This window comes from Rissa tridactyla, chromosome 13 (assembly GCF_028500815.1).
Source record: "Rissa tridactyla isolate bRisTri1 chromosome 13, bRisTri1.patW.cur.20221130, whole genome shotgun sequence".
Taxonomy (NCBI): Eukaryota; Metazoa; Chordata; class Aves; order Charadriiformes; family Laridae; genus Rissa; species Rissa tridactyla.
Window position 1 is genome coordinate 11,993,658 of NC_071478.1, and position 17,696 is coordinate 12,011,353.

At 40.6% G+C, this 17,696-nt stretch overlaps 1 protein-coding gene across 1 annotated transcript; it reads right to left on the bottom strand.

Moving 5' to 3' along the window:
* Positions 1 to 334: 334 nt before the first annotated feature.
* On the bottom strand, positions 335 to 17,611 carry LOC128917021 (melanotransferrin-like). Its single transcript, XM_054219485.1, has 18 exons — positions 17,557 to 17,611; positions 14,784 to 14,921; positions 12,138 to 12,301; positions 10,917 to 11,016; positions 9,757 to 9,933; positions 9,127 to 9,289; positions 8,956 to 9,020; positions 8,126 to 8,283; positions 6,813 to 6,999; positions 6,495 to 6,643; positions 6,182 to 6,272; positions 5,804 to 5,872; positions 5,316 to 5,498; positions 4,872 to 5,028; positions 4,030 to 4,112; positions 2,595 to 2,779; positions 2,025 to 2,211; positions 335 to 1,268 (listed from the first exon to the last, which is right to left on the bottom strand). The coding sequence occupies exons 2-18, from the start codon at positions 14,833 to 14,835 to the stop codon at positions 1,219 to 1,221; spliced, it is 2,220 nt and encodes a 739-aa protein (XP_054075460.1). The 5' UTR covers positions 14,836 to 14,921; positions 17,557 to 17,611; the 3' UTR covers positions 335 to 1,218.
* Between the last annotated feature and the right edge of the window lie 85 nt (positions 17,612 to 17,696).

The following is a 17,696-nucleotide window of genomic DNA, read 5'->3' on the forward strand; positions in this document are numbered from 1 at the left end:
TGTTGAGTAACTGGGTGGGCAGCTGGCGAGGCATGGCACACCAATTCTAGTGTTCATTCATCCGTAGACATACTTTAACAGAAACAGACCAGGGGGATTTTAAGCATGATCCTAGCTACTATTCATAGTGTTGAGATAGCATCCGTCTCGTAAGGTAGTAGAGTAGCAGGAGTCAGACAGCACAGACAGGTCCTGCTATGTTCAGAGGAGATTCAAAGCTGCGGCAGGCCGGTGGTTCACGTACTGCAGTCTGTGCAAAGCATCAGACTGGGCTTTTAAACCAAAGCTGAAGCATAGGAATGTCAAAAAGGCCTAACGTGCATCTGTAATGTCTATGCCAGAAAACAACTCCCCCTCCCTTCAACCTATAAAATCTTGTGTATAACACAGATTTCAATTTATTGCTATTCAGCTGCATGCTGCTTTTGGCAAAACTAAGCTGGCAGATGCACTTCTTCCCTCTGTTCTCATAACTTCTCTCTGATTGAAGTGCAGTGTTACGTGAGTCCCGCAGGTGGCATGTAAGCTCCAGTAAAGAAAGGAAGGAGCACCTCCGAGACCTCAACGAGCATCCTGTATGAAGGACTGCAAATTTTTGGGTGAAGGATTTTTTTAATTATTTTTTTTAATTAAAAATCTGTATGGGAGCAGAAGGTACATTCTTCCCAGATAAAAGCAGGAAAGACTACTGATTCTGATAGCAATTACATATAAAACCTATATGTGTATTCAGCAAGGACTACCTAGGAGGACAATGCTGCAACTACAAAAATGTCAGTTATTATTTTTTTTTTCCCATGGAAACAGTTTATAAAACAAGCAAGGCAAACTGCTACTGACTAACCTGTGCCACTCCTGACAGTGTATATTTTAGTCCATGGTATCAGCCCTGCTATTTCCACAAAAATGACTTCTCCATAGTGATTGTACAGAATTGCTGATCCTAGTTCTGTGCTGTGGGTTATGCAGACTGGCCAGTGCTGTTCCACAGGATGTCATGCTCCAAACAAGAAAGGGGTGACATATGAGTAGTACTACATTATCATAAAACATAAAATCTGTTTTAAAAAATAAGAAAAAGACACAAGCATATTCAGCATACATTTCTACAGATGACTGTTTTCTTGCTGATTGCTTTGGATAGGTTGGACTTGCATATTTCCTTGTTTTCAATGTTGATGGTGATGTATGAGCCTTGGAAGGCTTCTGTATTAGCCATCAGTTTGATGAGGATGCACAGATATCCTGTTTGCAGAAGTTTAAGATGCCTACAAACCAGTAAGAAAGCATACACTTAAAGATCCTATCAGCTTTAAAAATAACAAATTCTTCAGATATTATTCACTAAAACACCGGAACAGAGGTAAAATTCCCCTTTTGAATTTCAGTTCTTTAACAAGTTAGACTCACAGAAGTCTGACTTACTGTGTAACCTTCATTTAACTTCAGTACAAATTTTCACATCCCAAAAGAGCTTGACCCTAGCTCATAGATGGTTTCAGTTTTAGTAAATACATACTTCATAAGCTTTCAGTGGAGATTAATGAAAAAGCCATCCCTTAAATTTATAAAGGTTTTGATCTTTAGTGCGCTCTTTTTAAAAAGGAAATTATTTACATTATTTGGAGGTTAAATCAATAATTAAATATAAAATTTCTTATATTTTTCCCAAATTTGGCATATCCAAATGAACATTATATTCCCTTTTCCCAGAACTGATCTTTGGAATTGAAGGGAGAGATTTCAGAGTGGGAGTAAACCAGGCCTATTTCAATAACCTCATATTTGCCCTTAAAATGTATTGGTTTTTCTGTTCTTACAGAGCTCAAATTTCATTGCTTTTGGATAGGAGTTGTAAGAGGCTCTAAAGGAGCCCAAACAGAGTATTCCTTGGAAAATTGTCACTAACAGGGTTATGTAGACCATACTTCTCCATTCAGACTAGACAAAAGGCCAATAGCTATGCACAGAAGCCTTCCTGCTTTGCATTTTTCTCTATCTCAAAATTAAGAACTTGACTTTACCTGCAGGTGTACAGTTAAACACTGATTCTGCCAGTTGAAAGAAAGACACTCCAAGAATTTCCCGATAGCTCATGTGACTTGCATGAACGAGGTACTGAGTAGTATCTTTGAAAAGCAGATCGCTTTCACCATACTTCCACGACTGAAAGAGATGGAATTCAGAATCCGGTTTGCTTCCCAGAGATTCCTAAACAGAAATGAAATAAATTCCACAGTTTGGATCATAAACAGAAAGGTTAAGCTGGTGACCCTCAGTTTTATAGCAAGATCTAGCAGAAAAAAGGCTCCAGTTTCACCTAGCACTGTCATTTGTACAAAAAGATGCGGTTTTGCAGTGGCTTATTTCTCAGCAAAAGTATGACCACTGCAGGATGGCAACTGGTGCCAAAATGTCCCTTTAGAGAATCCAAATAATTATTTTCTCAATCTCCTATGCACATTCTTCTTTCATATTGGACCCGAAGGCATTTTATATATTTTGTATACAAAGCTTTTGATCTTGAAAGGGTTTTCAGCAGTTGTACATAACAAGTGATAACATGCTAACTTTTTCCCTGTTGCGTGCCATACCTGGGATTTCATTAGGAAGTCATAGATTTTAGTGACAGTGACTGGTCGAGTCATAACCGTGCTGGGGGGAATGGGGCCAAGGTTACAGCCTGCCCATTCTGTGACTGCAGCGCGTGTTCCATCTGGACACAAGAGTTCAAAGTCAACAGCGGTATAACCTTTTGCCCAACCAGTGCTGTCCAGATCTGAAAAGAAGATGAAATGAAAGCAAATCATTTTAAAAAATAAAATCAGAAGACAGGGTGAATCTCATGCAAAATGATACAAAATTGAGAGGAAGAAGTTTAGTCAATATGTTCAAAACAAATGCAGCATGCTCCATGGTCATTTATTAGGAACAGGGTAGTGTTTTCACTGAGGAAACATGTCAGTGAACTTAAGCTGCACCTATCAACTAAAAACTAGAGTAACATCAAGGCATACAAACAGCTTATCGTGCCTCATCTTCATCTGTAATCAGACTGCTCTCTGAAAAAGCAATTCAGCCCGCATGTCCTTTGCCTCCCCAAACAACCTGCTCACTGCTGCATGAGTTCCTCTGGGTTTCCAGGCCCTTTTACCTTCACTTGATTTTAGAAAGAATCCTCTCTTAGAAAAGTCTCTTCTGTTAGTGAAATTGCCTAAATTAGGATTTCAGTGTGCTTTATCAGCACCACTTAACAAAATGGGGGTTCTCTTTCTCTTCACCTCTATGAAAAGGCAGCATATTTTGGCTGTTAGAGCAGTAGGCATAATTTAAGAGATTGAGGGGATTTAAGCTACTGTAACCAAAACCATTGTCATCAACAAAATCCAATTGCTAGACTGTTACAAAGATCAGTATTTCCCAGAGAAATTTAAACATTTCACAGTGTAGTAATAATGTTGTTTTCAGAAACTGTGAAAGACAAGGATTTGCAGTATTTTTGCCTATTAACCTATTTGGACTGTTTATTCCACAAGTGTCTGTGGAAACAACATGAGGAAGTTGCCAAGTCACAATGAAGCCATAGAACATCTCCCAGCACAAACAGCCCACAGCATTGCCCTTACCTGCCATTTTAATTCTTCAAACTCCAATTAAAAACAACGGGCACATGCACTACTGCTGCCTATGGGAGAAAGTCTGGTGGGAAAAGTCACTTGCTTTTTAAAGCTTTGAGCTTCAAAAAATTAGTGCAGACTCCAAGGATGATTACCCCCTCCAAAACACACCTTGATCTTTGCACTCAGTGATTCTTCCTCTTTCCTCTCTGAAACTGAATAGTATCTGAATTTTGAGCTTTACTGGAACACCTACATGCAGGAAGGTTCCCACAATTTTCCAGTCACAAACACAACTTCATGGACCTAGATTAAACCTGTAAAAGCTGTCCTCATGAGTGATAGTTGCTGTGTGGGAAGTAACTGACACTACTGAATATTCTCAAAGGAAAAGAGAATATCCACATCTCACTCTGTATGTTCTGGAGTAGGTTAGAGTGTTCCAGGAAAGCTACATCTCCGAAGCTTCTTCCACTGGGATTGCCAACTAGGCACCTAGGTGCAGAAAAAAACCCAAGACGTTATCAGAGACAGCCACTACACAATGACTGACATTTCAACAGTCATCTGAAGCTAAAACAGGAGTAGCTGGAAGTATCCCCCTCATCTGTAATTACTTGGTTGTAATATGGAACAAGTTAGTGATGTCAGCATAGATCTTGGTGGACAGTGTTTATACATTTGATAAGACAATCCCCTTCATCCCTTAAAGCAGCTCCCAAGTCATAGTTGTGGCACAATGTCCATGTAGCCTCAACTGTGCCTAGCCAGGAAAGAGAATGTAATTCAACTAAATGCATTATATATATTCTATAAGAGTGCCTTCACCTTTAATACTCTTTGCCTCTGCTTCAACTATGTTTTTTTTAATATCATCAGTCTGTTTAATTGCCCCCTGTACCCTACACTGCTTCTTACCGCATCACCTCTGCTCTCTGACCTATCTTTCGTCCCTTCTTCTTTAATGAGTCAGTACCGATGCTCTAAGCCTTACATGTTTGGAATCATTTTCTTGCTCTGGAAATGGTTTCGTGACTGTTTTAAATCACCAATCAGCTGAGTATCGCATAGCAATTGCAACCAAAACAAAATACATGCTACCCAAAGTTTATACAGCCAGTTATTTAACAAAAAAACCAAACAAACAAACAAAAAAACCAAAACAAAAAACCAAACTCCAAAGAAAACCAGCAGCAAAATAATAAGACAATTCTGGCTATTGCTCTGCATTTCTGACCCTGACAAAAAGCTTACCTGAGTGCTCCCATATTGCCATAGTAACGTTCGTTGTGACTGGCAGCACATCTGCTAGATACTCGAGCCCCTTCCACCTCACTGTCTCCAATGCACACCTTGCACAGGCTTCCATCTGCTCCTGGCATGCAGCTCTTCCAAAAGTAATTCTGATAAACTGAGTAGAGAAAACTGAGGTGACATTAGGGAAAGGTTTTCCAAAGCCTCTTCATGCATGGGAAAAGACAGGAATGGAATTTGATCCTAATAGCTAGCAAGAAGAGGGCTAAATAGTGTGAAGAATCACACATAGTCAGATAGGAGGAAGAGCTGCTTCAACACCTTCTGAGACTCCAGTCATCCCCTGCTGGCCAAATCCTCATGGCCCCATCTCCATTTTACTCCCAACTTTGGGGCTTCAAATTTCCATGGTCTAGTCAACAGACAACCCAGAGCAGTCCTTACCAGAACCAATGTCACAGTTCTCAGTACCGTTCTCCAGAGCTCCCACTGTGTATCTGGAAGGAAGTAACCATCCTCCAGGACTATACAGGTGACTGTGGCAGGATCTCCTTCCCCTAAGGTTACGAATGTTAATCTGTTTGGCATTTTTCTTAGCTAAGGCAACAGCATAAACTGGTGGCAGTGCTGTAAAACAATGACAACAACCAGTTATACCAAGGCAATTACGTATTCCAGACAGGTACAGCCCCCTTCTTCTCTCCCTCATCCCGTCAGGATATCTTCAGTTACAACAGAGGATCTGAATTCTTTGCTTAGCCACAAAGCTCTTGTCCTAGCTGCCCAGCATTATCTGTGAAGCTCCTACTTCACAGTAGAACATGCACAGCAATTTCTTTCCCAAACCAACATGCAAATACATTCCTACATAAATCCTAGAGGCAGTCTTAGGAAAATCTAAACCTTGTGCCTACTCAAAGTTGTCCTGTTACCTTTGTGCTTAAGATGAATTTGTTTCCGTGTTTCCTCCGTGCTCTTAGCAGCTGGGGCACAATCTCCCCCTGGAGAGGAGAGACTACCATTAAGGATCTTGTGACTGTTGTCATTCCTATTACATGGCAGCACCCCATCAAAAACCTTGCAATCCTCTTGAGCCATATCAACATCTCTATCCCTTTTACAGAAGTGATATAATAAACAGCCAAACCAAATGGTAGAGCCAGTTAGTGGAAGAGCTGGGAAGTGTATTTGGAAATATATATTGATTCCTGCGTCCATCACAAAACATCACAAACTGTGGAAATTTAACAATATTTATAATGATATTTTTTTGATTCCCTCCCTTATGCTAAGGTCACATGAGCACTTACCATAACATTCTGCAGCTACAGGCACCAATCCACACTTCCCTGCAATGTAGACATGTGTTGCGTCCAGGGTGACGGCATCAGCCTCACTACTCTGCCAACAGCATTATAGAAAATAACAGAAATGGGATTTGCATGAGTTGTGTAACCAAGAAGCTGTACTTCCCCGCTGGCTGGAAATTCCCTGGTATAAATTCCCTCTCATTCCCACTGGTTCCTCTAGTGTACAAGCTGTTTTTCGTCTTGTTCTGCTCAGACAAGGACATACACACCCTGTGCCATTAATCATATACTCTGACCTGAGGGAGTCTCCTACCTTGATCATTTCAATGCATTTAGTCATGGAATTTGCTTGGACACAGACTAACGGATCAGATTTGATGCTCAGCGCCCACTCCTCACATTTGCGCAGCTCAGCATCACTAATGCAGCACCAGCGCACAACACTGTTTTCCAAAGAGCTCCCTGCATTAGAAGGAAGGAACACAGTGAGACCATGTCACGTATGCACCAATCTGTTCTTTGCTAAGGAGACATTTAGGTTTATGCATTCACGCCTGGCAGGGAGGAATAACATGGAAAGACAACTTTTTCTTCCCTTTCCTTAGCTACAATCTTCTGTAAGGCTTCTCACCTTCATGGCCAAGTCCCTTAAGAAGAGCTACGTAATCCAGACCAAGGACATAGGCAATCTCTAGCTGCTCCTCAAGAAGCTGCAGGTGCTGAGTGGCATCTCGGAACAGCAGGTTCTTTCCCCCAAAGGGTGATGAAGTGAAGAGTTCAAACCTGGCTCTTTCCTTTCCTTTTTGCCCAAAGAGGCGCTAGGATAAGAACAACACTTTTAATTGCAACAAATCTGCTCATCCTTCCAGTAACAGCCTCATCCACCCCTCCCTTCATATCAATGATTTGTAACATAGCACTCAAGGTTTCCATCACACTGGGACAAAGTCCAGAGGTACTGCACTGAGTGGATGGTTCCAGTCCTAAAAGTATTATATGATTCACTTTTTTGAAGATTTTTTTTCCCCATCTTAGTTATTCAAATTTATTGGGCTGTGCTCAATGACGCCTGCCCTGGAAAGGCAACTGAGGGAGTACAGCTGAGTGAGAAATATTTGTGATAAAGATCGGTGCAGTAAAAGGGTACAAGATATCTTGTGCTTTATGATGAGGAAGTACCATGCGCAAAGTAGCTTTGTTCAGCCTGATGGTACTGGAAGAGAAGAAAGCACTGAGAAGTGGAGTAGGAACACTGCTGCATAGCCATTGCTATGTGTGGGTGAACACAGCTAAGATATGTGTTTATAACTCCACTGACAAAGGCATATGAAGACCTCTCAATAAAGAAGAGATTTTGTACAACTGCTATCTGCCAGCGTCTATGTGTGAGCACAACTCAGCCCACCGGGTTGAATTATTCACTGTTTGCTGGACTATTTTAAGGGCTGGATGGCTTCATAAAATCCTTTACATTTATACTTAAATATGCATTTCAGGCTCAGCTTCAAATGGATTCCTGGATGTCAAGGCAACAGAAACTATTTCTAAGTTGAGAAAAAGAGAAGAACAAAGTTGAACCCTGCCTGAATTGGTGCGTCCCCCTCAGCTACGAAAGAATTCATGTAAGCTCCAGGGCAGGATGAACACCATTAGCCATTTCCCAGTTTGTGTGTTATGGCATCTTCCCCTTCTTTCATTATTTATTCCTAGCCTCTACAGAAGAACACTTCAGAGGTTCTTCTGTAAAGAACCTTCTTTTGGAAAGGTTCTTTCCTTCTTCTGGAAAGCCAATGCAGGATCCTTCCCCAGAACAACCAATTTTTAGTCCTTTTTCACACTAACTATACATTTCTCAAGAAAGAAGGTGAACTGGGTGGTAAGCTCCACACAAAGATGGAAGAAAAGCCTGTGTCTGGAGCCATACAGCTTATAGTATCCACTCACTTGGATCATGGTAAGAAATTTGTTGGTGATCTTCTGGAAGTTGTGGCGGGTGATGATGCCACGGCCAGGCCCCTTGCCCAAGTTACAGGTGCTGTATTCAGTCAGCTCAGCCGTAGTCCCATCCGGACACAAGAGTTCATATTCCTGTTGTTCTGCCTCTGAAACAAGACACTCATGAATCTATGAAATGAGACACGATTTGGCAGCAGGCACAGAGATGGAAGGTAAAACATTTTTCAGAGGAGGTCGCTCCAAGATTATTCAAGCAGCGCAGTGTACCAAGCACATTTGGGAAAGTTGTCTTTGATAAACTCTTCTCTTAACAAATAGAGGGACCTTAGCCAGAGGTACTCCAAAATACTCTTTAAACTGTATCTCTGTAAATACGTTTGTTTAAAGAACATTCACCTGCCAATATTACCGGTAACCACCTTCAAAAATGTCGACATAGAGCTCAACTGAGTTTAAAAATACAAGACAGGTATATGGGAACTGCACATTCTAGCAGCTCAATAACACTGAATTTTAAAAGCAATCTTATAACTCAGGCAATGCAAATACTGACAGCTGCATCAGAGACTACAGGCTAAAGACATCACCTGTATAAAAATATCTGTCTGCTCCCATTCTAAAAATTTCCTGTGAGCAATTATTGCTCCCTTGCTCTTTCCTCTTCTGTTTCCTTCTGACTTGTGTGGAGAGCCAAGAAATACCACAGAACTGCTTGCAGGGATTGATTTTTCCCTGGAAACAACAAAAAAATAGGCATATCCCCCATGCAGGAAAGAGCACAGACAGAGGTTAAAAGGAATCTGCGTTTTTAGGATTACCTGTGGCACTCATAATTGTTAGATGATCTAAAAAGGCAACATCTGCCACTCCATTCTTCAAGCACCTGCAGGAAGACAAATACCATCTTCTTAACACGTCACCTGGCTTTTCCTCCATTACCAGTTGTTTTTCCCCAAAAGCAAATTCAGTACAAGTGTCACAGAGCTCACCTGAAGGCTCCCTCAGAGTCATAGAAGGGTTCGTTACTGCTTGTCTCACAGAAGTGGTTCTTGTCTCTGACATAGGATTTCTGTCCTTGGCAGAGAGAACACAGTCGAGGAGCAGCAACACCAACCCCAGGGATGCAACTTGCATTGAAATACTCACTGATTACTGCAGGTGTAGGGAGAAAAAAAGAAAAAAAAAAGAAGAAAAAAGTCGAATGGGAAAAATGGAAGAAAGAAAAGGGGGCAAATATATCATGGGCATAACTAGGACTATGGTGCTTTAATAAATAAATCAACAAATGCAGCTTCATTGTCTAAACTTCAAATTTGGAACATGTGCTGGAAACAGAGTGATCAAATTTTGCTTGGTTGAAATGATTCTTATGCTGGCTAGATATTGCAAAGATTTGTTCCCTGATGTATATAGAATACAAAGATTTCCTGGTTTGGTAACAATTCTGCTGCTTTGAGATCACTAGAAAAGTTCTGAAGAGGGCTAAAAGCCAGTATCAAAAACATTCCAAGAGGATGTCTCATCCAGAAAGCCCTTCATCCTCCACATTCTACGTCTGATTGTATTTCAGACATTTTTGCTGAGGGCAGACACATAGCCCTGTGGCTCCTATCACCCACCGTGGCTCAGAGGTTGCGCCTCATCCCAGGAAAGATCATTTCTTGCAAGGAGAAAGCCAAGTGGAATATTCCAGCCTGATGTCCATCTGGCTCCATTGTGGCAGCTGCGTGCACCTCGTAGTCTCTGGATATCCAGAGTTCCTCGTTTGGCAATGGCCACAGCAAACACACAATTCCCTGCGATAGAATAAAATATATAACAGAAATAACTAAATCACAATTCTGCAGCTTCTCTACCATATACTTGGCTACATGGCACCTTGCCAAACTGAGAAATGCAAGTGATGTGCAAAGCAAGAACCTAAAAATCTGGTGGAAAAGGCTTACAAGATCATCCAGCTCCATCACCCAATGCAATTGCTACTCAAGAATTCTGAACATTTGTATGACACTGTTTAGGTACTGTAATGGAAAGAACTCCTATGTCTTATACTCAGAACATACTTACCTACTGAAACATATCAATTCGACTATGATTTCATGGTTCTTCAGCCAAACCAAAATTCAATCCTGTTCTCAAACTGTCCTCTTATTAGTCTTTTCCTATATCCATCTGCTAATCTGGCTTCCTTCTCAGATTCAAGTCCAACAAGTATTTTCTACTGTATGCTTGATTTTGGCTCAGACTTATTTATTCTTGCCTTATGTATCATTCATTGCACAGAGTGTTCGGGTCTGACACAAATTAAGAGGAATCTTACCATAACCAGATTCTCCACCTTATATTCTTGTCTCTTTAGGGTGAGAAGGAGAGAATTAACTCATGAGAGAAGCTAATCTCTTAAGGAACTGCTAGCAACTGTTCAGTTACACTAGTAAAGAGTATGGTATAAGAATTGACACAGATGGAATAAATCCCTTCTTATTGCCTGCAAGATGTAGAACTCCAGTGCACTAGTGCTGTGGGCAGGGGTAGATACAGACAATTTGTCATAGTGGCAGTGCCAGAGGCAGAAAGGCTACTAGATACAAACCACCACTGGTACTTTTTTCATCATCACAAAGTATTTTAGAAATAGTTGTTAATCACTTCCATACTCCTATAAAGTTACTGAAAACATATAGATTTTTTCAATAATTTTTGAGCCTTGACTTTCACTGCATAGCAATTTATTAGCCAAATAAGAACTACAGCTTATTCTTTTGCTTTATAAACCTACCTTGCTCATAGATCTCCTTTGCCACCACTGTCAAACCATATAGCTTTACAGCAGAGTAAACATCTCCAGCATCCAAGGAGGCAGCATCTGCTTTATTCACCTTAAAAACAACAGCAAAACCCTCAAAACAAGTGTGTTTACAGGGAAATGAACAGAGCAGCTTCAAGAGCAGAGTTTCTTTCTGAGAAGTAGTAACCAGTGGCTTTTACAAGCATTTGTTTTGTTTTTAATTGAATCTCTGCTACTAAGCATGGTGAAATGTTAGCTATGAAGGCTCAGTTACCTTCAAAAAACACCTGTTCTTTGCCAATATCCTTTCTTAATTTTTCTTTCGTCTTTCCATTCCAAAAACACAATTCTGTTGCCAACTGAAGAAAAAGGCAAGCCCTGTTTCCTCCTACTGCTCCTCCAAGACCCCAAATCTTTCTGAGAGCTCTGCTGGCTGTAATCTTTCCATAACCACACAGAAAATGGAACTGAAGTCTATTAACAAAGGTTGCAGGACTGAATGAAAAGACAAAATAATTATTCCCTGAACCAACAAGAAAGGTTTTCTTTGGTTTGTTTTCCAGGTCAGATTTGGACTCATTGAAGGCAACTGCGACTGAATGAAAATGGAAATTGAAATTCTCTATTACAAATGAGGTTTACGTATGTTACCGAAACCATTCTACAGCAAACGCTTATCTTCATTTTTCATTAGTAATTTTTTTCAAAGCATACAACATTATGAAAATGTAATTTCAGAACTGGTATAGAGCTTACACTTAGAAATGGTCTGATGTCTTATTGAAATTAAAGATTTTTACATGAAAAAAAGCTTTGCTCTTTACTTCAGAAAAGATTGACTAGGGGCTACAAATAGTAGGGAAGAAAGGGAAGAGAAAATATTCATTATAGTCAGAGTAGGACCAAACCCCACAAGCAACGAGAATACTCTGAAGAAGTTTTAATTTAGTAGTTTGGTTTTGTCCACGTATTTCCAAGCAGCTTTTTACTTATTTCCCGGAGATTGCAAGGACATGAGCTGCGATAAAGTAGTACATCTACTAGAATGCTCACGGGTTTTAATTCTTGCCTCTCAAGCTACCATATACTTTGTCATATATGCAATACCATCAGTTCAGTATAATTTTATTATCCCATGGATTCTGTTTACCAGTTCCTTCTTAGAAGAGGATTTGGACTTAAAATCCGTTTTAAAAATCTCTGTGAACTCACCCTGATTTTATCAATGCAGTCATATGTATTGTGGGCTCTGATGCAAGAAATCCTAGCAAATGAATTGACAGTAGCAAGGGGCACCGCAGCCGTAAGTGCTTTGGACAGTTCAGCACATTTTCTCTGTTCTAGGTCAGAAAGGGTGCACCATCGGAATTTCTTCCCTGTAGGATCAAAAAAGAAGTCAAGATTTGTAGGATTCAGTGAAAAAAACCCTCAGTTTAAGACCTTACGGAAGAGGGAGGCTATTTTCTTTTCTTTAACTTCACAAGTAAGTTGATTCTGCTCACTCACACATATCCACATACTTACAGGCACCCAAGAGATGTGCCCAAGCAGTCTGACCAAGACCATTTTTGCCCAACATGGCAGACAATTAATGGTTTTTGTTGAGTCTTTACTATATCTCTTTGCTTCCTCTTGACTGGCAGCAGCAATCTAGTTTTTAGGTTGATTTTTCAAGAATCAACAATTATTATGGCATGATCTCTAGCCTCAGAATCTTCCTTGCTTCACACTCTATGAATCTTAGGCAAGGTTGCCACACAAAATGAGGAAACAAAGGCAAGGACATCTTTATGGCTATGGTTGTTTTCCTGTTGGGATAGCAAGAAGAGGAATGGTGCTTACAATGTAGGGTAACCTTGTTATCATCTTCCTGTTATCAGACTGCAGTTTTTCTCCTAACAAACCAACTGTGATTTGACCTTATCAGAGCACAGACCTTCTGCTCTTGACGTAAACAATACATTCCCCAGGGTTTATCAGTTTTATTGTTGTCAGTTGTGTCCTTGGTTATCAATACAGGCCATTCTTTTAACCTTTGCCGTGCTGTTTCCTCTGGTGCTTTCACACATACATATTCCCATGCACAATTTATCCATACCAATCTTAATATTTCTGTTACAAAGTTCTAGAAAGTCAGAACTAAGCCTGCAAAGGAACAAGAGGCATGGAGGGAGGATGTTGGTAGGGGATCAAGCTGTTTTAGCTTTGTTGAATTTAGTCTTTAGAGAGGGGATTGTTGTTTTTTAAACAAACAATAACTGGTGTTCCAACTCCCAGCTGTCTCACAGCACTGAGCTACATGCTTTGTTAGAACAGCATTTGCTACTGAGCGCCATGCTTTCTTAGAATGGTACTTCCTCCTCATTTTCGTTCCAGACAAGGACTACCTGATTTTAAATACTAAGACCCACATGAGAGCTCCAGGGTCAGAAAAACCTTAGATATGAGAAGTATGAAAATTTTAAGTTGGAAGAAGTTCACAATTAAATGCTACTTTATAAAAGAGTTAAACCAAATTAGTCCAGGAATCCCTGGAAGCCTCAATCCAGGAAGCAAGGATCTGGGACTATTTGAAATTACAATGGCAATTCTTGACCTTCTTCTGTTTTTAAACAATATATTATCTAAGTGTTACTTCAGCAATGACAAGTAACTTGCTGCACTTCTCAAGATAGAGAGGTTTATCTTACATGACAACACTCACCATGAAAAACTGAAACTAGGGACAATTTGGTTATTGATAAAGAAGAATCATGTACCACGTTGAACAGAGCATTGAATAAACATTAACAACCAAATCCTTACAACCCCACCTCTTCCAAGCAGGAAGTTGGTAAAAATTATCTTCATTTCTGGATGCCAAACAAAGAGTTTAAATAAACTGCACAGGAACACTCTATAAATTTGTAGCAGAACTGAACTATTCAGTTGTCAGATCTTTTTCCAGCTGAAAACTATGTAACCAATAAAAAACAAAACAAAACCATGCCAGAAGAAAGAAAGAAGATGTGGTTAGAAGTGGAGGAGAAAGCAAAACCTCCTTTTCCAGGGGAAGTCAGGGGTTTGGTTGGTTTAAACTGACTATGAAATCACATCCTAAGTAGTCCAGACATGTCAACAAAATTTCCTCTATTGCTTTAGACTCCAACTATTCCATCTTGCATGTAGTATGACTTATTTTGTCATACTCGGAAATATATCATGTTATACATCTCAAGAAGATATATGCATTTAAGGAGAAAAAAAGTGATTATTATATATAAAAATAGCATACAGTTATGTAACTTGAGAGAATCTTATACCGTGTAATGAAAACCAGGACTGAACGCACAGAAAACAGTACATTTCTAACATTGTAATTTCCAGATGTTTAAGCATTTGGCTCTCTGTCAATCTGCTAATATTATAAAAAATATATTGCCTGGAATAAATAATGTTTACAATTAAAACATTTCAGTTTTTATTTCTTTGAGCATAGCATCAGACATTAGTACTCATTTTGATGTTAATTCAGCGCAATTCCAAAAAGAGCCCATTGTGGTTTTAGAGGGGAGCAGCTTGAAATACACTGACTAATTTTGACAGCGTTAATGAGTACACAGATCTCAACTATTCAAAGAAAACAAACCTTCAATGAATTGCTAAGAAACTAGTGTATCAAGCTGCTTCAAAACTAACAGGGTCACCATCTGCCAATGATCAAACAGGAAAAATACAGGCAAATGGAAATCACAGGCACAGTTCTAGCTGCAACTTCTTTGCACAGAAGAAAACAAAATCAAAGCATATATTAGAGTTTGTATCCTGATAACCCATCCAGAAGTCACCTTTCTCTTTCCCTCTGTGCATCAGCCTTACCTGAAGACAGCAAAGTGAAGATGATTAGAACAATTAAAATCACTGCCTTCATGATTACAGCAGTTCAGCAAGGATCCTCTCTCTACCCTGACGCTCTGCCTTCTCATACCAGGAATTCCACAGTGATGACCAAAGCTTCTGGAAGATAACAAAGGGGTTTTAGGCATCAACAAGGATAAACCAAGATTTAAGAAACAAAACAAACTGTCAGAGGATGGTATATCCTTGTATGCAAAGGAGAAAGGGACAGCGTCTTATTCCTATCCACAGATGGAAAATGTCCATGCATTTTCTGCTTTGTTATGAACAGACATAGGAAGAAATGTAAGCCTCTGCTTTTGAAATAAATTATGCTTCTCCTGTTCCAAAAGGCACCAAAGTGCCTTTGGGAGATAGGCAAGACTTAGCATTTATCTTACAAAAAAGGTATCTAAAGCTAAGTGAATTGTCCAAACTACTGAGTATATCTCTCTACAGAATATTGAAGGGTCCTTCTTACCTTATTTTTTCACCTGATAATGGTTTATCTACCAAGCAACTTTAAACAAAAAGTAATCCTATGCCTCCCTAAGAATTCAGAACAGAACTGTGATACTGGTGACTTTCTTGACTCTCTTCATTCCATTCTAGCACAGCAGTCTCATCCAAGCTCAATTATTTTCCTGTTTTCTAACACTTAGCCTGGAGTATAACCTCTTAATTACTCTACAGCAGCCATGATTAACATCATTAACTCCACAGCAGGGGAAAAAACCCCATATATATACATATATATGTATATAAGCAGAAGCGTGCATAGTGAACTGATCTGATGATGCATAAAATATTGCTAATATGCTTTCATCTTTCCTATTTTGGAAAGAATTGACTATTCCTATAGTCCTGGAGAAAGAAAGTTTTTTTGCTAGTTTTGTTTTCCTTCTTCATCTTATGGATTTTCTTAGTACTTTCTCTGTTTCATGTATTTTTCCCAATACTTTTTGCAGATTTCTTTTGTTGCCTTATGTACTCTTCCCTAGTCATTCATAATCCTTATTCTCCACTTTCTTCTTTTGCATTCATGTACGTGGATGGATTCCATTGCTTATCTTTGCATTTCCTAAGTTCCCTCACTAGGTCTGCAACATCTGTTGAGGTGTTATGTCTCCCACTAATCTGGTTCTAACTCCTTCCTGCACTCCCTGAACAGATGTTCTCAAGCCCTAAAATCTCCATTCTCTCATTTGCTAAGAGAACAACTGTGGTATCATCCCACCCTTTGACCTGGCTTACAGGCACAGGCCCTGCACAACTCAGTACCCTTTGGGAAGTATGTTTTATTTCTCAGTGAGCACAGTCTTTATAATCGTTTGATACAATACATTATCAAATGTTTTAAAAAACCACCAAATGTAAGAACAAAACACATATAAAAGTAATTTTAAAATAGTTAAAGATGCACATATTTACTTTTCATTCCAATGAGAAAGATCAGATCAGGACAGATCATTAACCAGTTCAGTCAATGTCAGTTAATATACACTACAAACAAGTGTGTTTCATTTAACTACACCTTAGCCTCTGAGTCACTCCTGAATCACTTCTGGGGAAACTTGTCAGTCAGGCCCACCAGCAGGGTGCAGTTAGACATCAAAGCTAATGGCTCTTGCAATGCTTGTAGCAAAGCACCTAATCGGATCAAATTCCACCTTCTTTGAGGTTCTACTTCCTGCCAATCCTACCATTATATTAGCTCAGGATATATGTACATCCCAACAACTCATTCAGCTAATATTACTACTATTAAGTGAGGGCTGCATCTGGAGCTCTGCACAAATTTTACGTATTTAAAAATAAAAGGCTGTCTTGTATATGTCTAAGATATTTATACAGATACTATGCTGCTCTCTGTGGTGATGTGAAAAAAGCAGAATGACAGGAAGATGCTGTGGACTTCATTTAGGCCTGGTCAGGAAAACAAACAAACATTAATTACAAATGTAAAGCAACCAGGTCAGCTGAGAGGACCATGTCCTAAAGCACTGAGGATGCGGAAACACAGCGACAGAACTCTGGAATTCTTTTCCTACTGATTCACCCTATGAACCTACCCCTACCACTGTCAGAAAATGGTAATTAGCTACTTCCCAGTAACGTGGCATCTATGTATCTATCTCGGGATGCATCTAAGAGGGTGGAAACTAAATAATCTCTCTAAAATCCCCTCTGTGCTGCTAGGATCCGGGCAAGGAACATCCAGGGCAGGAACAGAGGTTACTGCACTACCCTGCCTGACATCTCACTTGCAGGAACAGCAGCGTGTCTATCCCGTGTCATGATCCCCAACGCCCCCCAGTAAAATCCCTGCCCTGACATCCCTGGTGTCCCCAAACCTGTGGTCAACAGCAATGCTGAGAAGCAGCTGAGCCCCAACTGCCTCAGCTCCCCAAGAAGCAGTCCTCTCCTCAAACCATACCTCCCCTTTGAGGAACAGCTCTGCCCTGATATCATACCCCATTTTGCGGAGCAGCCTTGTCCCCATATACACTCAGGGACAACCGTCCCCACACTACGTCCCCCGGGAAACGGCCCTGTCCTGACATCATGTCCCCTCAAGGACGGCCCTGTCCCCACACCACATACCTTTAGGGATGGCCCTGTCCCCACATCAGGTCCCCCCAGGGACGGCCCTGAGCTCACATCACGTCCCCTCAGGGACGTCCCTGTCGTCCCCTCCCCCCAGAGAACAGCCCTCACCACACACCACATCCCCCTTTGGGGAACCGCCTCGTACCGGTGTCCCCATTCCGTGTCTCCCGTGAGGGACGGTCCTGCCCCTACACACCGCGTTCCCCTCAGGCAACGGCCCCCTGCACACACCGTCCCCTCACGACCCCGCCCCGCGCCGGCCCCGCCCCCGCCGCCGGCCCCGCC

What these genes read in the sequence shown, in the direction of transcription:
- LOC128917021 (XM_054219485.1), bottom strand. Translation starts at nt 14,835, where the DNA reads ATGAAGGCAGTGATTTTAATTGTTCTAATCATCTTCACTTTGCTGTCT. An exon ending in ACTGCATTGATAAAATCAGG is followed by an intron (nt 11,017 to 12,137) that starts GTGAGTTCACAG and finishes GTTGTTTTTAAG; the next exon opens with GTGAATAAAGCAGATGCTGC. An exon ending in AAAGGAGATCTATGAGCAAG is followed by an intron (nt 9,934 to 10,916) that starts GTAGGTTTATAA and finishes ATTCTATCGCAG; the next exon opens with GGAATTGTGTGTTTGCTGTG.